General features: G+C 35.5%; 1 protein-coding gene across 1 annotated transcript in view; it reads left to right on the forward strand.

The window, feature by feature from the left end:
- NUP205 (nucleoporin 205) overlaps nucleotides 1–22,809 on the forward strand; it is a 45,079-nt gene that overhangs the window by 4,550 nt on the left and 17,720 nt on the right. The window contains exons 4-24 of the mRNA XM_058023209.1: nucleotides 778–922; nucleotides 1,731–1,890; nucleotides 3,055–3,283; nucleotides 3,438–3,602; nucleotides 4,336–4,511; nucleotides 6,415–6,531; nucleotides 7,706–7,843; nucleotides 8,891–9,041; nucleotides 9,811–10,016; nucleotides 11,421–11,603; nucleotides 12,269–12,319; nucleotides 12,910–13,119; nucleotides 13,894–13,993; nucleotides 15,499–15,636; nucleotides 15,895–16,084; nucleotides 16,779–16,899; nucleotides 17,388–17,469; nucleotides 17,890–18,054; nucleotides 20,162–20,286; nucleotides 21,187–21,301; nucleotides 22,266–22,415. Of these exons, the coding sequence (XP_057879192.1) occupies nucleotides 778–922; nucleotides 1,731–1,890; nucleotides 3,055–3,283; nucleotides 3,438–3,602; nucleotides 4,336–4,511; nucleotides 6,415–6,531; nucleotides 7,706–7,843; nucleotides 8,891–9,041; nucleotides 9,811–10,016; nucleotides 11,421–11,603; nucleotides 12,269–12,319; nucleotides 12,910–13,119; nucleotides 13,894–13,993; nucleotides 15,499–15,636; nucleotides 15,895–16,084; nucleotides 16,779–16,899; nucleotides 17,388–17,469; nucleotides 17,890–18,054; nucleotides 20,162–20,286; nucleotides 21,187–21,301; nucleotides 22,266–22,415 (3,117 nt within the window). The remainder of the gene's footprint in view (nucleotides 1–777; nucleotides 923–1,730; nucleotides 1,891–3,054; nucleotides 3,284–3,437; nucleotides 3,603–4,335; nucleotides 4,512–6,414; nucleotides 6,532–7,705; nucleotides 7,844–8,890; nucleotides 9,042–9,810; nucleotides 10,017–11,420; nucleotides 11,604–12,268; nucleotides 12,320–12,909; nucleotides 13,120–13,893; nucleotides 13,994–15,498; nucleotides 15,637–15,894; nucleotides 16,085–16,778; nucleotides 16,900–17,387; nucleotides 17,470–17,889; nucleotides 18,055–20,161; nucleotides 20,287–21,186; nucleotides 21,302–22,265; nucleotides 22,416–22,809) is intronic.

Raw genomic sequence — 22,809 nt, forward strand, 5'->3', positions numbered from 1 at the left:
TATAATGTCATATGGTGGCAAACCCTAATGTTTGTATGCTCAGCTAATATAGCCCCCAGCAAAGGGGGGCATATTCTGAGGAGGTTTTATGATTTATTTTCTGTATCATTGAATTGAAACATAATTAAAACATGATTGAGAATTTTTCCATAAAGCAGTGTAATAGACACTGATTCTTCAAATTATGTATTAGTTATATATTGCTGTGTGATTCTCTAATCTAATAACTGATTAGTAAGAGAAGTATTCTGGAGAGTGACACATTCTTTGTGTAGAAGATTGATTTTAGAATTATTAAGTTAAAATTGTTAGTTATTACTAGCTACTGTTCATTAACTTGAAAAATTTGTTAAAGAGGTGGATTGCAAATTTGTCACCTTTGGAAAGCCATCTTCAAGTCAGGCTCACTTTCTATTTTGAACTTGAATTTTCAATGTAGTTTCAGATAGAAAATTTCATTTTGAATAAAATATATTTCTATGATAATCATCTCAAATTGATTATTAAGATGGGTACGTATCAGTGGCAAATACCATTTGGACTAGCATTTAAAAAAATTTTTTGTATGTTTTAGTAGTTGAGTAATAATTTTACCAATAGCACCCAAAATATCTGTGATTTCTTTAGTGTCTGAAACAGATCAAAGTGGTAGTGAGTAACCACAGTTACTTTGAATACCATATTTATATTTCAATTAGAAATACAAAGATACAGAGCTGTTATCAAGGCATGTTTGTTTAGCTCTCTTTGTCTATTTCTGTGCATTTCATTCACTAGGAGAACACCAGCAGCCTCACTTTCCTGGCCTGACCAGAGGTCTAGTGGCAGTTCTGTTGTACTGGGATGGGAAAAGGTGCATTGCCAATTCACTGCGAACCCTCATCCAGTCACGCCAAGGCAAGACGTGGACACTGGAACTCAGGTGTGTATCAGGGCAAGAAGCTGATCAAAACTCTTGGTTTTGAGTGCTTTTAGAACTAATTAGACTGAAGGGAATATGTATAGTCTCAGATTTGCTTTTTTTCTCGTAACATGGTGCAGCTGCTTTCATGTTTGTTTCTAAAGTATAATCTTATTTTGCTCATATTTTTGTTGGATTATAGGGATATCTATTTTACTTTCAGTTCTTTCATGCTACCTCACCTTTTGGCAGTATTTTATTTCAGACACTGTCCCAGTCATTGTTGCTCTAACTATTGGTCATTGCTCAGTATTTGAGGACATTGCTGTGTTCTGACTTTCTGTGTACTGTAAAAGGGAATTTTGATCCTGGATTTACTTAAAAGAAATGTACTGTCTACTGGTGAACATTATATGCTATTATACTTTTGCCTTGAAAAAGAAAGCAGTGCACACTGCTTCCAAGTTGGCTAGAGAAAGATGAAAAAATGTATTCTAGTGTAAATATAAATTGTGAGTGCAGTATCTGGAAAATTGTATTTACTAATAAGAAAGCCTGTGAGTTGTGTTCATCTTTTATATATAATACTTTTTTCCTTTTAATAGAAATCTCAACTAGCTGATCCCTGCCTAAGACTCTGTATCCCTTCAGCATAATATTTTGAGGGCACTACTTACTGATTAGTGATGCGTCTTTATTTACTCTCTGGATGTAACTTATTTGTATGTTTCTTTGTCATCAAATACATTTTATGGGATTCAGTATTTTAGACATGTTTGTGACTGGAAAACTATGATTAATTGTTAAATTTCTATTCTTTCCGTTACAGTCAAGAGTTAATTTCCATGACAACACGCTTTACAGATGACCTAATGGAGCAGGGTTTGACTCAGAAGATCCTCACACTTGTGTCTAACATTGATTTGAACAATGAATTTGATAAACTCCAGAGAGAGCGAGGATTGGGCAGTGAGAAACATCGCAAAGAGGTAAAATTCACTGAGCATGGATATTCTTCTGTGTTACTCAACACATTAGGATAGAGTTAGACTGCAAGAAGTCCTTTGCCTTTGCACAAAGTCTGCTGCTGTCTGAGATTACATGTATTGCTCCACAGCTTGTGTAATATCAGTGTGGGATTCACATTGCTTCCTGCATTTCTATTTTGCCGTTGCTCCCAGATGCTAGGGCATGTCTTATTTTTAGTGAAGAATTGTAACAGTAAAAATCTAAGCCTAATATTTACACTGTGTGTAAATTTCTTCTTTTCTAAATTCTGAAGTCTGTATTTTAAATTATCAGCACTACCATTATCTGCAATATTGACATAAGAAAAGTGAACTAATTCACAAATTATTAAAACAGATGGAAACCAAGTTGAGTCAGGTGAATAATTCTCTTAATAGCCCAATTGTGTTAATATGAATGAAAGCATTTCTAATAGTCAAGTGAAAATTGCTTAAATACAGTGTCATCTTTGTAGTTCTTGGGCTTAATTGACGTTGTCACTAACTGCAGCATAATTTTACTGGCAGGAAGATTTTAAATATTATTGTTTTAATTTTTGATCTCATTTCTAATGGATGATCTGCTTTAAAATCATTCTGTGTAATAATAAATCAATTTACTTTCCATTGGATGAAGAACTAGCTTTACACTTTTACTATGAATCTAGAAACTGTGAAAAGAGTATCTTTCTCATTTATCTTAAATTACCTTAATTTACCTTAGTTTCACCTGAAGATTTTTTTTGGGGGCAAAGGGAAGGTTGACTGTAGCTGGGGTAACTGCCAGTGCAGTTGTGTAATTAGAGACAGGGAGTGTGCCTTCTGTGTGATCCATTTACAGCTATGTAAATTCTATTTAGATTGATGTCTCTTGGCCTCGGCAGGGATACTGGTTTGTGTGTAGTCATATTCCCAGATATCTACTTACACCTTTCATTAAATACATATCAATATAAATACAATTAACAAGCAGAAGGGTCCTTTTTTGTTTAGCAAATCAACCCAGCATTTTCTGTAGCTGCTGTGTTCAGGGTGACTTTTTGTTTAAGCCAGTCATCGTGATTGACTGAGAAGGAGAAATTGAACATGTTACCAGAATAGATACATTAACCGGGTTGGTTTTTATTGTTTGTTTGTCTTGTAAAGGTTTCTGATCTCATTAAAGAGTGCCGACAGTCCTTGGCTGAAAGTCTCTTTGTCTGGACCTGTCAGTCACCCCTGAGTAAGGATGACACTCTACTCCTCATAAGTTACCTGGAGAAGGTAACAGTGGAAGCTGATGGCTCCTTGGATGGCGTGAACTTGTCTCTTCTCATGGCTCTCCTTTACTGCTTTGATGTCAGCTTTCTGGAACAAGGGGCAGAGGATCGTGAAGGTAATGCTGGCAGCTTTCCCAGAGGTTACATTGTGCAGATGGATAAATTGTTGTTTGAGCAGTTTTGTTATTGATGAGTAACAAATTGGCAGGATTTTGCATGTGTTTTTTCCCATTTGTTTACTGAGTATTGGTTTTGTTTTTGTTGTTGAAGACTTGATGCACCGGCTCCCTCTGCTAGCAGAAAGACAGTACATAGCAACGATCCACACTCGGCTTCAGGAGTGCCAGCCCTGGAAATTACCCGGCCTGCAAGCCACTGTCAGATTAGCCTGGGCGCTGACATTGCGAGGAATATCCCAATTCTCTGATGTGACAGGTAAAGTTCAGTTGCTGCACATTAGTATTCAGAGGCTGCAAGTGGTGTAAGTCAAAGGATCCATTACCTTTCTGAAGTGTTGTCATTTACTTCCTTAAAACTTTTTATATGTGGATTTGGTGGTAGTGAAATGAATTGCTCTGAAATGTACACAGATGTAGAAGTAATTACTTACTAGAGATTAATAGTGCCTCATTGAAGGGAAAGAGATTTTAACGTACTGGAAAATTCAAGCATTTAATTTTCAGTTTTAGTATCATTTGAATCTGCTTAAATCCAGAATGGATTCTTGATCGTGTTTTTTTTTACATCTGTAGATGTTAGACCTCAGTATCTTGAGATGATAAATCTATTCATAATTTTATTTTTTCCTTTCCGAACCTCACAAATCATCTAGCTTTCTACTATGTCAAAATTGAGTCTACTTCAAAATATCTAAAAAAGAAAATGTAAACAATATCTTTAATGTTTAAATAAAGTAGGTTTGTGGTTCTTGGTTGACTGCCTTAGTTTTTTTGGGGTAAATGGATACGCACTGTAACATTTATTAAAACAGAATAGAGGTCATCATCTGCCATTAATTTATCTTTTTTTCAGTCTAGTTCTCCTGTATAGTAGAAAAAACAGACCTGATAGAAGCATGGAAATTTGCATGTCTATGTATCTTGAAATATATTTGTTTGGTAACAGATTGTTACTTACTTCTTCCCCTCTTGTGAATTTTGTTGCCCAGCTCTAGCAGAATTCACTGAGGCAGACGAGGCAATGGCAGAGCTAGCGATTGCTGATTATGTTTTCCTGTTCCTCACTGAATCTGTTGTGGCGTCCGAAAATTTCTACCAGGAGGAATTTTACATTCGCAAAATCCATAACCTTGTCACGGACTTCCTTGCACTCATGCCAATGAAAGTAAGTTGTTTGGGTGAGTAGCACTTACTGAGAAGTGTGGGCATCTCTTCTAGGTTTCTGTTATTTTTACAAGGTAGCACAGAGATTCAGATGTGATGCTCAGCTTGAGGTCCAGCTTCAGAAAACCTGTTTGCTTTATAGAAGCCATAATGTTTGGGGTTTGTGTTCCACACTGAAATAGAATGTGGTTTTTAAAACACTTCAGTATGGTGAGATTTGCAACACAGGCTTTTATGGTGGTAGTGGTGTTTGTTTTACATGATTAAAATTTAAATGGATGCTGAAATTCCGTTTCAGTTTGGGTTTGGTTTTTTTGGTTTTTTCCTGCTTTGGCTCAGATTTTCAGTTAGTTGTAGCTAATGCCTGAGGACAAAGAGAGATGTTCATTACAAACAGGATTTTGTAATGCAGAATATAAGACAAAATCTGACCATTGACATGCATTCTAGTTTGATGTAAGTCAGTACTAGCTGTTTCACAGGGAATTGTTAGTAGGAAATTGAGTATAGCCTTACAAGGCAACTTTTTGTCTTAACTGTTGATAGCAGTGGTTGGCTTATGTCCTTAGTTATTTCTACTGAATCTCAAATTTTAGGTAAAAAGAAGTGTCTGTTTTGCGGGATCTTTGTTTTGCTTTGTGTGTCTGTGTAACCTTTGTTCAGTTTTACTTAAATCTCTAAGTCATCATTTTAATTAATTCTTCTGCATAGTTTTTGCATCTATGTTGCTTGACAGTGATGATTTGGGTAAATCTTTTGGTTGCCTCCATTATATTTATTCTGATCTTGATAATTAATTATCAAATAATTCATTATTTAACTTATCAACATTTTTTTCTTGTTCAGTTAGTATACCAATTTAGCTAGTTTGCTTTGACCCTTTCCAAAGTTATTTCTAGTTTTTAATAATGTTTTCCTATTACTATTATTTTAAACTATTTTTTCCCAATGAGACACATTATTTTGCTGCTCATTCAATTTTGCATATTGAGATATGTTATAGACCATGAACTAGACTCTACTGACTGTCAGAATGTTTTATTTATGTGTTGAATTGGTTGCTTACTTCTGTTTCTTGTTCTTCAATGTCTCCTTAATATTTAACAAAACTTTTAATCTCATGTCAGTTTGCTTTCTGTAAGCCTCTGTTGGAGTCTCATGTCAAAAGCTTTTTGAATTTAAAATTAAATGTCAGCTGGTTTTTGTTTAATAATTAGCATTTTCAACACAAAGAAGTTCAGGATGCTGACTAAATGGTTACTTTAAAAAAAAAATTGCTTGCCATTCTTCTTGCTATTCTCTCTTGTTTTTCCTGTGGTATTTATTGACATGTGATAATGCTTCTGGCTGAGACGGAGTAACTCCAAAGTTGCATCAGTTCTGACCTTTTCAAATTGTGAAGTAGCTGCAAGTAGGAGTAGCCTTTAATGGCTAAGAAAGGTGCAATCCACAGATCTATATACATGAATCAATATTTTGCATTCATGTTTGCATTTACATTACATGTTTCTTTTCACTCCTTGTGAGTAATGGTCTAGCATCCTTTGAAACTAAGCTGTCTAGCTTTTAAATTAGAAAGAGGAAAAGGATCCACCTTTTGGAGCCAAACCAAAGTATCTGATGCAGTCAGTTAGGAAAAATTCCTATGATACAAGTTGAGGGCTTTTGCTATGTTCTAAGGGCTTTGGCAGTAAGTTATAGTCAATCAATAAACTTTGCATGCAAGCTCTTGGGAGGAAGAGAGGATTGAAAAAATAGAAAATTTAATATTCTTGTCATGTTTGTGCAAGTACGTTTGCTTTCTTAGTTTAATAGGCCATGTAGACAATTCCATTATTTCTGTTTATTTCATTCTTAGCTAAATATAGACCACTGTTTCCTTTTCCACTTCATAAATCCTGCAGGTGAAACAGCTGAGGAACCGTGCTGACGAAGATGCTCGCATGATCCACATGAGTATTCAGATGGGTAATGATCCACCTATTTCCCTTCGGAGAGATCTGGAGCATTTAATGCTTCTAGTAAGCCTTATTTTCTTGTAAATTACTGTGACAAATAATGATTGTGACTTTCACTTGTCATCTGAAACTTGTACCTGAATGATGCCATATGGTGCTGGATCTTTCCCTTTTGAGATGAATTTTTTTTTTCCTTAAGTACAGACACTTTTCTATAATTTTTCATATAAAGGAGTTAATTTGCTGCCTTGGTTTCTGATGTAATGTCATGGTTTTTATTATTTTTTAGTAAGCAAACACTGCATTGTTTCTTACATTTGAAGGTTTTAGAGGTTTTACCCCACTGTTGACAATTACTCTGATAAATAATTGAAATGTTTAAATAATTCTTATGTGTTGATATATTTGTAATGAAAGTTTGGGAAGACTGTTTTATATTTGCTCAGTAAGGTGACTCCATCAAGACTGATGGAATTACAAATTCCCTTATTTCAGTAGAGTTTTGACCATAAGCATACATTTTAAAGAATGATTTTGTCATATTTTTAATAAAATAAAGAAAATCAGAATAAAATAAAATGGAAATGAAAATACTTATATTTGTTTAAATATTAGCTATTAGGGTTGCTTTACTGCACATTCAGAAAAATCTGTGTTGAAAAATAGATTCATGTACTGAACTCTGAGGTGTTTTATATTTTCTGATAATTTAAAAGCTTGTATTACTAGTCTTTTCCAAAGATTTCCTTCAGGTTATAGGACATCAGCAGGAAAATTTGTAGTGAAATGCTTTCTTAAGCATCTCATATAGCTATAGGAAACTTAAATGAAGAAATAAAATTTTGCTCTGAGAAATTTGTATGTTGAGATAGCAGATAAGTTTTCTAATTATGATACTACCTAACTTGTAAAATTAATGTATAAAGGTAAGCATATGGTTGTTTAAGGAGAAATGACACTGGGTTTTTTAGCAATGATTTAATCCATAATAGTAAAATAGAAAATTATTAAATTTTCACTGATATGTGCATTCTGAATTTTGCTGGCTGTCACTAGTTCCAGTTCTGTTATTTAGAAGCTGTGATTTTCAGAAAGTTTTAAGAACTGGAACACCTGCCCTGTGGTGCTTTGCCTCTCAGATTTTTATAGCTAATCTAGAAGCAGTGCTTATTTTTGAAGTAATTGTTTTTTTCTTCCTGGAGTTGTTACTTTTCTTGCATCTTCCTTTTTCTGACAGATTGCTGAGTTGTACAGGAAGGACCCCTTTAATCTGGAGCTTGCCCATGAGTACTGGTGTCCATCAGAGCCCCTGCAGACCTCCACTATCATGGGCTCCTACCTTGGAGTAGCTCACCAGCGACCCCCTCAGCGCCAGGTTATCTCCATTTTCTTGAGTAATTACTAGTAACTTAAAACTAAATTAACAAAAACCCTCAAGCAACAAATTTTTTTTTGGTATCCTTATTACAGATAACCTCTAAGAAGACCTTACCTTTTTTCAGTGACTGAATTGCATGTGTCCTGCTCTGCATGGCATGGTGGTTGTTGCTTCTGCCAGCCATTCACGGTTGTCAATAAACTTAGCAAGAAAGAGTACTAACAAACCTCTTTGAAAATGTTGTTTAGGTTTGATTTGTTACAGTTGCTGAATGGATTCTGATAGTTCTCTTGTGTTTTTTGTGTGATGACTTCTGCACGCCTTTTTCATTTAACTGAGAAGTTAGATTCCTTAACAATAAAAAAACCAAAACTTTATTCACTGCAGTTGATAGTATTTTAGGGGTAAAAAGTCCTAAGAATATTTAAATTATTTAAAGTCCTAAAATTATAGTCCATAAGAGACAGAACTTAATATTAGAATGAGGATACAATCTAAGCAGGTAAAGTAGACATTCAAAAAACTCTTTGGGTACCTTGGGTTCTGTCAACCCTTTTGAAGGAATGTGCAGTGCTAGGCAAAACCTAGCCAAAAAAAAAAAAAACCGCAAAAAATCAGACACATCCCAAGACTCACCCAGAATACTGGCAACTTAAATTAGGGCCAGGTGCAAGCAAGCCTAATGTCTCTGAAAGGAATCACTGTGTGTGTGAGTCACTGTTCAGGTATATGACAAGCACACTGAATTCTTTACTTGCACTGTGAGATGTGCTAATAATACTCCTCTGGAACATTTGGGAGCTGAAGTAAATTTTATCACTAGAAATACAGAATTGCAGAGTTATTATATTCTGCAGTCACATGAGTTATTTTGTTTAGTTTCTCTTTCAAACGTGTCTCACTGAATAGGCCAGTCTGCAAAGGAACTTGTCTACCCCGCCCTCATTACGTTAGAATTTGTTTTCTGACTTTTACTTCTTAATGTGTTCCTCTAATACTCAGCTTTTCCTTTTTTTTTTAAACACTGATCTTTATTTGTTCTAGGTTGTCTTGTCAAAGTTTGTTAGGCAAATGGGAGATCTACTTCCTTCCACAATTTACATCCCATACTTGAAAATGCTGCGGGGACTGGCTAGTGGGCCTCAGTGTGCTCATTACTGCTTTAGTTTGCTAAAAGTCAATGGCAGTAGTCATGGTAAGAGAAGTGACACTTCAGCTCTTTCTCAACTCCTTTTCTTTCCAAAAGTGCGAAGACTCATTTGAGATGAATTGTGGCCTCATACTTTTAACATTTCATTAGTAGTACAAAGGTGAAACTGGAAGTCTTTACTTGAAAATGTAATCTGAAATAAAACCTGCCAGATGAGGTAGTTAGATGTCTGAGCACCATGGGAGCAATTCACCTAGCAAAATAATACTTAAAAAAAAAAAATCCATGTCTTAGCACCATAAGAAGTGCAGAATGTCAGTGTTGCTTATTATAAAACAAAAAATAAGTAATGTCTTAAAGCTAGCTGTATTTACAAAATATACAATGTAACTTTTCTGAGCTAACTTTCTTCAGAAGCGCTTTGTTCAGTTAGAATTTTTGGATTCATTTAATACAATAGCACTTTCTCAAAGTAGGAGATGCTAGTCAGTCATGTGTCTTGCATCAGTTTTGCATTGGTCAAATTATTAAAAACCCCTCTTCTTTGAAAATAGAAAAAATGCTGCAAAGATTCCAATTCATAAAACAGAAAACTTATTTATGCTAGTTCTTCATATTAGCACTTTTCTGTCTCAAAAAAACCCATAAACAAGCAAAAGTCCCCAAACATAAATGATTAATTTTGCGTACAATAACTTTCCTTTGAACTTAACTTTTTTCTTTAGATAAGAAACTTTTAGTTTTAGCCATCCTGCTTTTCACCCTGTTGAAAGAGTAGAAAGAAAATCTCGTCACCTGTTTGTCATTTTTCTAGCGGAAAACATCCAAGGAGCAGGTGGCAGTCCTGTCTCCTGGGAGCATTTCTTCCACTCCTTGATGCTTTATCATGAGCACTTAAGGAAAGACTTGCCAAGTGCAGACAGTGTCCAGTACCGTCACCTGCCTCTCCGAGGCATCACACAGAAAGAACAGGATGGATTAATTGCATTTTTACAGCTGACCACTGTTATAGTCAATTGGGTAAGTAACATTTTATTTGCTTTTCTTTGTTAAAACTTCTTTATTTCCTTGCAAATCATCATCATTCAGCTCTGAAGTTCTCCTTGACCAAAAAAAGTATGTAAGGAAAATTTATCTAGCAGTTGTCATTTTATTAGTGAACTCCATAAGTATGGGAAGGAGTAACTGTAATGACCAAACACTGAAGGTGTAGGTGAAGCAGAAAGAGATGATTCCTTTTCCTGTATTCTTGGTATTGCTCATTTTCTTGCTTACTTGACTCTCATGCTGGTAATGGAGCTGGTAATGTCTTTCAGAAGTGAGATATATTCACAATAAGTCACTGTGGAGTAGGAAAGTTCTTTGCCTTTATTTATGAGTTTGAAAAAGCAAAAGTATTAGTTGAATTCAAAAGGAGGTGATAGAAATTTGGCAAGGGATGTGATCAGCTGTGAAAGTTGCCTCCGGGGTTATGGTTTAAAACATCCCCAAACCAAGGGTGTAAAATTATTTGAATGAATTGACTGGAAGAGAATTCCAGGAGAATAAAATTGCAGTGCATAATTTTGTATTGTGAGTTGTCTGTAATTCTGAATAGTGTATAATTCTGCTCTTAAGTACCAGATTTTGCAGCCTGAAATTTTTGTGATACAGTGAGATGGCCTTGGTTTTGCTGACACAAACACAAGACAGATCAGTGAAACTAAATATGATTTTTAAAAATCGTCTTTGGCAGAAATGATAATGGGGTGATCCTGTTTGAGCTGTAATGTCCGTATTGGATATGCATGGATAAAGGGAGCTCTTAAAAGTAATATTTCGTGGCATCATTAAATCATAATCTGGGATGAAGATAAATTTGTTCTAAGGATGCAGGGAATTACCATTTGATGAGGCTAGAGGCTTGTTCCTGTGCAGTGGTTCATCTCAGAGTCTCTAGGGAGCTTACGTGAGTGATGATCCTGTTCTTAGACTAAAACAAAATGATAAAAAAGTTGTTAAAAAACATCCAAATTAACTGTGGGTTCATAGAAATACATAGAGATAGGAGTATACCGAATGTTTGTAATAGAAAAATGAAGAAATGTCCCTCTACTCATGCTTGAAGAAGCTGCTAGAATGTAAGTACTTAAAGACTAATTCCATGAATGGTTGTCCACTAAAAAAAGCAGGTTGTTATAAGAAGCCTGTATTATCCAAATAATTTTTCTGTGTATAGGCACAATTTGAGTACTTGTAAGTCTTTATACTCCGCTCTTTGTTTAATTAAAATGGTTGGCTTTGGAATTGTCTGCTATTCATTTGATATCATATGTACTTTCAAGTACAAAGAGTCTTTGGTGCTGAACCGTGAATTAGAGATTGTAAGACATGAAAAGCCTTTAAAGAAATAATCTGCAATTCTGTTTTCTGTTTACTCTGTAGAGTGAGAATGCTCGCTTGGCTCTTTGTGAGCACCCTCAGTGGACACCAGTAGTGGTCATCCTGGGACTTCTGCAGTGCAGCATTCCTCCTATTTTGAAAGCAGAGCTATTAGAAACCCTTACTGCTTTTGGAAGATCTCCTGAAATAGCTGCTTCACTCTGGCAATCCCTGGAATATACACAGGTATTTTAGGATTTTCAGTGCTTAGAACTGTAGCATCCAAGTTAGTTGAAATTGCCAGTAGTATATTTGAAATAGCATTGCATTTCTTCCTAAATTTTCTTTTTGCCATTGTTGGATATAATTTTTTTCACAGTTAATGAATTGGTTCAAAGCAGTTAATGCTTTGAAATGATTTTGAAAATGACAGTATCACCTCAGAGATGTCATTGGCTGTGCTTATTTGACATCAGTACAGGTTTCCTAACAGTCCTGTTTGAACTGTAATTGCTGCCTTATTTTTAGTTGCTAATAAGATACCCTGACAATAATGACATCTCACCACCTTTGCTTCTTAATTTATGATATTTCTTAAAATACACTATTTTAAGAGATAATGAAGAAAATGTCTTTCCCGTACCCAATATAAGGTAAAAATCATTAATGTGAAAACATGATGCAGATCTTGGAGAATGTAAAGCTGGAAGCATACAAGTGTCAAGCATAATTCAGCCTCTCAAATAGAAAAATCTTGGCTTTTTATCCTTTAAAAGGATTTAGAAAACCTCTTCTTAGATCTAAAACGTGATGAGTATTTTTTTTTTTTTACTCCTGATAAAAATTGTGGAGATACACTTTGATCATGTGAAATGTGTTGGTCTGTTTTCATTTCTCTTTCTGTTTCAAAGATATTACAAACTGTGAGAAGTCCAGGCCAGAGACAGGCAATTGGTATTGAGGTAAGAGAGTCTCTGTACTTTGGCAGCCTCTCTGATCATCTGCATATGCATTTGGGAAGCACTTGCAGAGGCGTCCTCTCCTTCATGTGTCCATGGGAAACTTTTCTAATAGACGCTGTTGTTTCACTGCTTTGTAATTTACTTTCAAGCCTGCTTGTAATTTCTGGAAAATTTTATCCATTTTTGCATTTAGTTCAGCTTCATACTAGTAACAGAACAGCATCTAAACCCTCAAATTCCTCATGAGCACTTCTTACTAAATTTTTCTTAAATTGGACTCACTTTTGTTACGTCTTGGTATATAGCTCACTTTGTATCTAGCAACAGTGGTAAATAAAAACAAAATAGGTAAATGTTGAGGCATATCTTCTATTAGCTCAGAAAGGAATGAATATGTGTTGCTGAACTGAACAGTACTGATGCTTTGCTGCTTTTGCTCTGTTTGTGTTGTACTGTAGACAGAAATGCTGCTAAGTTGATTCACTGTGAAGTAATTCACAGATGATGCTATTATATTATTTCTCACATGTTTCTTCCTCCCACAAAATTTGTGATTTGTCTCCTTCTCTTTCTGCTGTCCTCCTGGGAAGGTTGAATTGAATGAGATTGAGTCCCGCTATGAGGAATATCCTTTAACCCGCGCCTTCTGTCGACTCATCAGCACACTGGTGGAGAGTTCATTCCCAGCTAACCTGGGAGCAGGTCTGCGCCCTCCAGGCTTTGATCCCTACCTCCAGTTCCTCAGGGATTCCGTGTTTCTCCGATTCCGCACCAGAGCTTACCGGAAAGCTGCTGAAAAAGTAAGCTCTGGTTCAAAATATTTTTTTTCCTTAGGATATAGTTGTTGATATGGCTTAGATCTGTTTGAGAAAGCTGTGCAAAAGTAACCTAGAGCATTTGAGAGTGTTTTGATTCTGTAAGCAGGTGATATTTCAACTCATAGATCAGGATATACTTTAAAGGAGCCTGTATAAATTGTCTTTTAAAAAAGAAGTTTGTATTCCTAAATTTCAATTTGCTTTGCAGGATTCTGCAAGTCTACTACATGGCTAATGATTTCTGAACATGACATGCCCAAACCTACAAGTCACATTTGTCCTTTTCTCAATGTTACCTCAGAAAATATTTCTGACTTACTTAAGCAAGGAATTTGGCTTTGGTTCTGGATGAAATACTTCTGGATGGAGGCACATGCTAAACTGAATCGTGGAAGCTGGCTATTCTTGATCTATTCTTAGCTATATACATAAGAAAAAACTATTTGTTGCTTATCCGAATAAGCAATAAATACAATAATACAATATCCGAATATGTATATTGTGTAACAGAGCTTAAAGCAGGTAATAAATCTGTTTCAATGTTCCCCTTTCACTTCAGAAAGAAAGCTGGGGCTTTCAAATTATTTGACACGATGAATTATAGTGTTGTTGGCTTGACTATATAATTTTGAAATGCTAGCCATGGTTCTGATCCAGTACATCATTGCAGTATGTGTTGTGTTCTTTGTCATCTTGGCTTTGTTGCTTCAGTATCAGCCTTAATCTGTGTATTATTTGTTTTTTCATTATCTGCAGTGGGAAGTAGCTGAGGTAGTTCTGGAAGTGTTTTACAAATTATTGCGGGACTATGAGCCTCAACTTGAAGACTTTGTGGACCAATATGTGGAGTTACAAGGTTAACTTGTTCATTGTTCACTGACAAACAGAATTGTAGCTTGTTTTGCTCTGTTGCTTCTGTCTTGGGATCTTGTTTAATATTGCAAATAAGCTGGTGGAAAGCTAGACCAAGACTTTAAAATAGGAAGATGTTAAAAATTTCCACGTAGTATTGAGATCTGCATTGCTGACTCAGTAGGTCTTCATGTACACTATTTTCTACTTTGTCTCTGCTGGGAGGATGACTTCTCTCTCTTTCATTTCTGATTTGGTTGAAGAGCACCATTTGACACTTGAACAGCACCTCAGTTTTGACTTGTTCCTCTGGACTTGTTTGGTCTCTATCTAAATCACTACTATTTGTAGGGTTAATTTAAAGGCAGCATTGTATTTGAGATAACTTTTAGTATTAACACTATTAATATATGAATTATTGAAAGCTGTAGCAGTGGAATTGTGACCTGAAGTAATTTAATTCTGAACAACTGTCCTTTAAATGGTTAAAGTAGATTACACTTGCCTCATTATAGGAAATCTAGGGCTTATTTGAGCCCTAGAATTTTTTTTTATTGAAACAAAGTTTCTTATAATGAATTCCATTGTGATGCTTGTGGATTTTCTTGTAGCAGTGCTGTGAGAACCACTTCTTTAACTGTAAATATCTTTTGAGTTGGAAGACCTGTGGGCCTCATGCTTTGACAAAGAGTACTTGGCAGCATAACTAGCTCAGAAAACTTGTTAGCTTGTTCCTGTCTTCAGCTAATCCTTCAACTTGTTTGATTATTTGTGGGTTACATGATACATTGGAAAAGTGGGTTAATCTAGTTTTGAGTAGGTGCATTTTTCAAGCAGATTCAGTGTGTGGCTCCACACTGGCATGTCTTCTCTGTTGGTGTGTGGTGGAGTTGCACACACAGAATGAATGGAAGAAGGGCATGTTTAAAGCTGGTGCCAAAAGAAACCCTTGTACCCTTGTACATCACACACAATTTGTGTGTTAAAAAAGATACTTACTGTTTTCCTGCTTTTATCTATCAGAGTTCATGAAGAGCCTAAATAAATCAGAAGCATTAGTCTTCTCCTTTTATTTCATATCACGAAGGTCTTTGAATTTTAGGCTAGTAGTTTTGTTTTTGCATACATTATTACAACAGTCATAGGGATTTATCGTGGACATTCTCTTTGACTTCTGGAAATACTTTTTCCCTCATTCAGGGTCTTTGTGCAGGTTGCGGGGGGGACATAAACTTTTTCCACTTTCTTTTTAATAAGATCTTTTTTAGGGTTAAATTTGAGATTGTGCTATTGGGTACCGGAAAGTAATGGTAATTGTCTTTACAACTATTCCCAAACTTTTAAAATTTCCTCAATGGCTTCTATATAAAGAAAATTTCTGAAGACTTTGTGCAAGGGATTTTACTTAGAATCATGGGGGCTTTTTAGGTTTTGTAGCTTATGCTAACTTAAGTAAAACAGGGGGTTTTTATTGGAGGTTATATTTTTTTTTTCTCCTTTTGTCTTTAGGAGAAGAAATAATAGCATATAAACCACCTGGATTCAATTTGATGTATCATCTTTTGAATGAGTCTCCAATGCTGGAACTTTGCCTTAGCTTGCTAGAAGAAGGGGTTAAGCAGCTTGATACTTATGCTCCATTTCCTGGTATGTGCCTAGAATTCATTTTTCATTTTTGTAATTCATTTTACAAGTTAAAATGTATAGTAGGTAGGATTTAAAGCTAACATTGCATATCTGTAACTTGTATCTCTTGCATATAAAAATTGTATTTTGGGGGCAGTTTTCCTACTGGTTAACAACTGACAGGTTTTTTTTCTTGGTGCAAGGCTCGATGAATGACATTTATAAATGTAGTCTATTTAGCTTCTCCTCTGTGTTTCTCATGTTCTTTGTGCACTGCAGGGAAGAAGCATTTAGAGAAAGCTGTACAGTATTGCCTTGCACTTCTGAACTTAACCCTACAGAAGGAGAACATTTTTATGGATCTGTTGCGGGAGAGCCACCTTTCCCTTATTGTCACACCTCTGGAGCAGCTGCTGCAAGGAATCAACCCTCGCACTAAAAAGGCTGACCACGTGGTGAATATTGCTAGGTATGTGCAGAGTACTGAGAAGGGAGGAGTTTTGGAGGCACAGAAGTGTTTGGGTCCTGGATCCTTTCATTGGTTTCACTAGTCAGTGTTCCTCTTCACACAGAGCATCTCATGAATTTTTTTTTGGTGAGGCGAGATGTCTTCACAGGTGGTATGAACTGTGATTGTCTAGTGCAAGATTGGGATCTGTATTTATAGTTTTTCTTTCTGGATTTCCCCCCCTCATGATTTCTTCCTGTCTACCTTATGTTCAATGATTACCTTGCATATAATTACATTTTGCCCCAGACTTTGGTTGTCACAGAGTGGGAAAGTTCAATGAATTTGGCTGTTGGCCATGTTTTACAGTGTTGTCCATTATTTTCTGTATTAAATGCCTACAAGCAGTTGTTTTAACTTCTGCAGCAGTGTTTAATGTAGATATTTGATAAAAAGAATGATAAAAATTCCAGGAAAGGTTATTATCCCTAGTCAGCCTACTCATCTCTCCCAATGAACTAGCATTCAGTGTTTCATACAGGGTGAAATTTTGTTTGAAGCTTTAATGTTATCTCATGTAATTTGATTTGTAAATGTTTCATTTTTAAAATTTGATTTGTTAATGTTTCATTTCTAAATGTTGTTTAATTTCTTATCCATCTTTAAAAAGTTAAATTCTCAGCAATTCTGTTGCCATAATCTTGTGTATTTGAAGGTATCTTTACCATGGAAACAGCAATCCTGAACTAGCTTTTGAAAGTGCCAAGATTTTGTGCTGTATTTCTGATAATTCCAACATCCAGATAAAACTAGTTGGGGATTTCACACATGATCAGGTAAGTATTTGTTTCTTTGAATCTGGAAAGAGAAACTGATGGAGAAATACTAGGGCTTCATAATGTTTCTATAAAGGAAACTACATTAAAACTATATTTTGTTTTATATCTACCCACATATAAAACGTCTTTTACTGTGGCATTGGTAAAACAATTACTTCATTAATTGAAAAAAACAAAATCATGATTGTTTTCAAGAAGAAAAAGGGCAATATCCTTTGAGATAGGGAGATCTTTTTGTGCTTTATAGTCTTCAATCTGTGAGAATAATTTAGCATATGTAACAACAGTAGATTTTTTTTTCTGTTCACTGGCTAATTGCTAACCTGTTCTTAGAACAGCTGTGACTCTTAACTCTTGCTTATTAAGTAGATTATATAATTTTTCTCCAGAAGTTCTGTCAAATTATGTGAAGGGAATGATGAGAAGTATTTGGTTTAGTACTCTTAAAATTGTCTTAATTTCCATCCTTCCATTGTTGAATACAGAGTGTTAGCCAGAAGCTGATGGCTGGATTTGTGGAATGTTTAGACAATGAAGATGCAGAAGAATTAATTAATCCAGATGAGGGTATGTAAAACGCTTCTTAAAATGGCTTAAACAGTTGTCTTTTGCATGGAATGAAGTTGTTGAAAGAAGTGTAAAAAGTGTTCTTAAGTCAGGAAACAATCTTCCTTTGTTTTCTGTGGAATTGGACCTTAAACAGAATGAAAAGTACCTGTATTTTGTTAAAGTATGTCCACAGTATGGTGAGCCAGCTCCAAATCGAGTCTGTTTTCAGAAGACAAGTATTTAACATTGCTTTGGTTATATTATTTACAGCTGTATTAACCGTAATTTGCAATTTTGTTCTTGTATCTCTCTGCAGTAATAAAAGTTCATCCCTCAGCATTCTTGTATTTAACTTGAAGACACTAAAGATTATTCTATTAGATGGATTTTTTACTTCATTAGTCACTGTATCTGCTTTTTCTCCTTTTTCTAATCAAGAGCTGGAGCCGGAGAAGAAGCGGGCACAAATCCATCACGAAACCAGGATCCATATTCTGAATCTCCTTATCACCTCTCTTGAGTGCAGTCCTCCCAGCCTAGCTCTGTATCTCTTGGGATTTGAACTAAAGAAACCTGTCAGCACCACAAATTTGCAAGATCCAGGTATGAAGAGGAGAGGTTGATCTGCCATTTAATTAGTTCTGCTAACAACACTGAGAAGATTTATTGGGAAATTTATGGGGAAAAGCAGTTCCTCTTCAATTAAAGAATAAAACAACAGGCCTTGAACAAGTCCTCAAAAGCTACATGAAAAGATGTATTAATACTCAAATGCAGCATTTAAAGAACTTTAGGATTTGAGTCTTTGTTTAAGTGTTTTGGAACAGACTTGAAATTAGAATTGTGGGGGATAATGATAATTTAGAAGGGAAACATTAATGTATTTATTATTTAATGCATCGTAGTTGTGTCCCTAGTAGAAAGAAGTTGATTTGATGATCCAAGTTGTACCTGCAAATGACAACATGTCAACCTACTAAAGAGATTGTTGCTTTTAACTGGTTCTACTTCTCGGCTATTGTTCTGTCCTTGCTCAAGCTCCTGTTTAAAATTATTTATAGGAAGGAAAACCAGTTTTGTTTTTTAATGTTGTAGAAGAAAACCTTTTAGGACAATGTGGGATTTCATGATAGTGCTAGGAATATATAAATATATTAATAATATATATGTAACAATGCAAAGTTCAGAAAGATCACTCCTGCTGCCTTCAGATTGAATTGGTGAGAGTAATAGGGTGCTACTTTGTGTCTTGTTTGCCTCCTCAGTTTTTAATTGGTATTTTACAAAACAGACTGAGCAAGTCTAACAGGGATGATGGGGGAGCTGGATTATTCAGCCTGTGAGGAGAAGCTAAGGGAAGTCTGGAAAAGAGAAAGGCTCTGAGGAAACCTAATAGAAATCTTTGCACACCTGCAAAGATGTAAATGACAGGATAAAACCAGACTCTTCAGAGGAGTGTAGCAGGAAGATGAGATGCAGTAGGCATAAAATGAAACAAAAGAGGCTCAATTTGGATATAGGAGAAATTTTTTCACCAGAAGACAGTGAAGCAGGTTGGCTGTAGAGGTCATGCAGTCTTCATGTTGGGAAGTTTTCAAGACCCAACTGTCTGAAGCCAAGAACAATGGTTTGATATCCTAGCTACATAGCTAGCAGTAGTTTGGTGTTGAGATGTCATGGTGTCCCTTCCAGTCTGAAATACAAGATTATTTCCCAACTGTTTTAAAGGATGTTTTACATAAACAAGTTTGAACAACATTCAATAATTTGATTTTAGTTTTTTTGAGAAGATTATTTCTCATTATCTTCACGTTTGTATTGGATGCTCTGGACCAGCAGTTTTTAGTTCTTCATAGTTCTAAATGAAATATAGATAGGATCTGAGTTTTATTTCTTCAGATATTGTGAAATACCTGTAGTTACACAATACAGGTAACTGATCTGCACCCACACAATTTTACAGGGCATCTATCATATGTTAGGTCAGTGATGAGGAAATCTGTCTCAAGGGTGTGAGAGACCTTGCCCACATCTTTCAGTTTTCTTGTTAATAATGTGAAGAAATAATGACTGTAAGACATTTACCTCAAGATAATAATTTCCTGTTAAAGCATAAGTTATACATGTTCAAACAGAGATTATTTCCCCTGTAAGAACTCTGATTATTGATGCTTTTGCTGCTTCAGGACCTCTTTTAGGGTTGATTAAAGAATTAATTGGCTAAAGGAAGAATTTTGGCAAAAAGACAGAATTTTGACTTCGGTATTAAAAGCTATTCCCTGTTCCCCACAGTTGCAGCGTCAGGTGCCTTTAGGAGAATTAGTCATTAAATGGCTGTATTTGTAAAATAAGACAGGAGATTTTTAAAGCTGTTCTTTGAAATTGTCAAATGACTCTTGGTTTAAAAGTGTAAAACAATAATTCAAATTGATTCATTACCATCTCAAAAGCCTACAGACTAACTATAAATATTTTCATTAGGCTTTTGCTGAAACATTTTCATTAGGCTTTTGCTGAAACATGGTTCCTTCTTTGATTTTAAGTAATGGTGGTAAAACTTTGCCAGAAGTTTTTGTTGCAGCTCTGTGGAGCAGTATAGTGTAGCAGAGGGTATCTGAACGATTTAGGTTCTGTATTTCTGTGTACTTGACCTGTATTTGCTATGGAGGAAAGTAAGATCAAGAATGTCAAGTTCTTTTTCTCTTTTCAGGTGTCTTGGGTTGCCCACGGACTTGCCTTCATGCTATTTTGAACATCCTGGAGAAGGGTACTGAGACAAGGAGTGGGCCTACAGCAGTTCGGGAATCTCCCCATCTTGCAGAACTCTGTTACCAGGTATTCAGCATATTTTCTGTTGGCATATACTGAAAGTAAACTCTAAATAAAATTTCCTACTTCTTGGCTGGTGAACACAGATGGTTGATGACTCTGATAATAGTTTAATTTTTAAAATGAATATGTCAGGTTTCTATATAGAGTGAACTCTTTCTATTTTACCTTCTTCTGTTCAAAAAGTATCTTGCAGCATCACAGAAATCAAAAGATCTGCACTCATGTCAGAAACTTGGAATTAGGATATATGTGTAAAACTTAACCTAAATGTTTTTAGTCAGCCTTTAAGTCCATTGTGACATGTGCCAATTTTAATTTTTTTTTTAATTTTGGAAGTGTAGTATGATAGCAAATAACATAAAATTCCAACTAAGCCAGTGAAACTCTCTGCTTTATTCTGCAGCTGTGAGAGAATGTACATATGTGTGGCTGAGAGGGTGTCAGGTGGGGGAGACAACTGAGTTAGACAGATGTGTGAGGTAGCTGATGCTCGCACACTTGTATCATGTTGAAAATCCATGGGCACTAGAAAGGATTTTAAACATTATTAAAAGCAAAAGGCAGTTCTGTAGAAGCAGGGAAAATTTATTATATATCCTCTCTTGGTGGACATGCAGACAGAAAAATACTAATTTTTAAGTGAGCTGAACAAACAGGCTCATCTGTTGTCGTGTTGTGAACAAACAGCCATTGTGGTCATCACATGCTGGTAGTCCTTTTAAGATCATAATTCAACATCTGTTACAAATAATATGTTCAATTTTGAAGAAAGCTGATGGAAAATTTACTGTAAATACTGATAATATTGTTTGAGCAGTAGAACAGCATTATGCTTTTGATTTGGTGGTTGGTTTGTTTTAAAATAAATTCCATACATGGATATCTACTGTTTTTGATTGTCAGGTGATCTATCAGTTGTGTGCATGCTCTGACACTTCAGGTCCAACTATGAGATATCTGAGGACCAGTCAGGATTTCTTATTCACTCAGCTGCAGTACTTGCCATTTTCTATCAAAGGTAATTTTTATGCTAAGATTGTGCATGCTTAAAATTCAATGTATTTTTTGACTCCTTTGGAGTGAAAGAAGAAACATAGGTAGCATTATTAAACTGAATTTATTGCAGGCTCTGCTAATCATTTAATTCTGCAAAAATTGAACTCTCCCTACTTAAGAAGTTTAGATTTTTAGTGCTGAACTTTTGGAAAAGAATGTTATCTTTGGAGTGTACTAAGTCTCCAGAACCACATCCTAAACTGTATTGCAATTATCATTGTAGTTTTGTTAGACCTTACTATGGGAAAAAAAATATTGAAAATAATATTATAAAGAACCAAGGGATTATAAGGCTGATGGTTGTAACCACCTATGTCACCCCTTTCTTTGACTAAAGTACTTTTAAGCTAGTATGTATGTTTTGTATTTCAAACCAAGATTTCTCAGGTGTCTTAAACTGAATAAATATACTTTATCAGATGCTTGACCATCAATCTTTTGTTCAATGCCAGTAAACTTAGCATTGAAGTACATGTATCCAGCATGTAAAAGTGCTTTAGATGATTCTTATGTAACTTAGGAATCTAAATTAGATGAAGATAGGAAGATTCTAGGAGACCTGTGTTCCAGTCTCACCAATTTTGATTAAAACTACAGTTCACTTGGGTAAATGCCTGGTTATTTTCACTGAAATTGTAACTGACCCCGTTGGCTCATGAAGCACTGCATTATTCACAGTGACTGTTCTAACAGTTAGTTGTGTCCAGTTTGGTTGTGTATGCATATATGCTTATTGTATATATGTATATGATTTATTTTCAAAATAACCACATGCTCATTTATTGGCTTTTGTCAGATCTCTGTCTTTTTGTTTTGTAAACAATTGGTAAACAAACAATTACTAATGGCATCCTCTAAAAATGCTTTCCTTGGCGTAAGTAATATTATTTATGCTGTTTTATAATTGTTGCCTTATCCCTGTCCAGAACATGAGATTTCAACACTCAACCAAATGTCCTGGCTAATGAAGACTGCAGCTATCGAAATGCGAGTGACGTCCCTGAACCGCCAGCGCTCCCACACGCAGAGGCTGCTGCATCTGCTGCTCGATGACATGCCTGTGAAACCATACCTGGGTAAGAGGGACTTATGGTGAGGCTAAATAGGCTGCAGTAAATGGGAAATGAGACACTTCATTTGAATTCTGTTCTTCATAAGCTTGTGGCAGTTCATTTGTGGTATGGGAAGAAAGATGTTTGTAGACTCCAAAGAGAAAGAAAGCAGGGCATCGTTTTGTTCATTGCTGGTAGAAAAATTAAAAACAATTTATGTGGTAGGATGGGGAATATTAAAAAATAATTAAACTTGTGGAATAATTTGTTTTGAGCTGCTGTTCAGAAATGTTACAAAATAGAAAAGCTGGACAGTCTTCCATGGTAAACAGTTTAAGACAAAGTTTCTCTGTCTTAATGTCTATCACAAGCTGTGAACCCTCTCACAGAAGATAGTAGCTACACATCAGTTTTGCTT

This window comes from Melospiza georgiana, chromosome 4 (assembly GCF_028018845.1).
Source record: "Melospiza georgiana isolate bMelGeo1 chromosome 4, bMelGeo1.pri, whole genome shotgun sequence".
NCBI classification, from domain to species: Eukaryota; Metazoa; Chordata; class Aves; order Passeriformes; family Passerellidae; genus Melospiza; species Melospiza georgiana.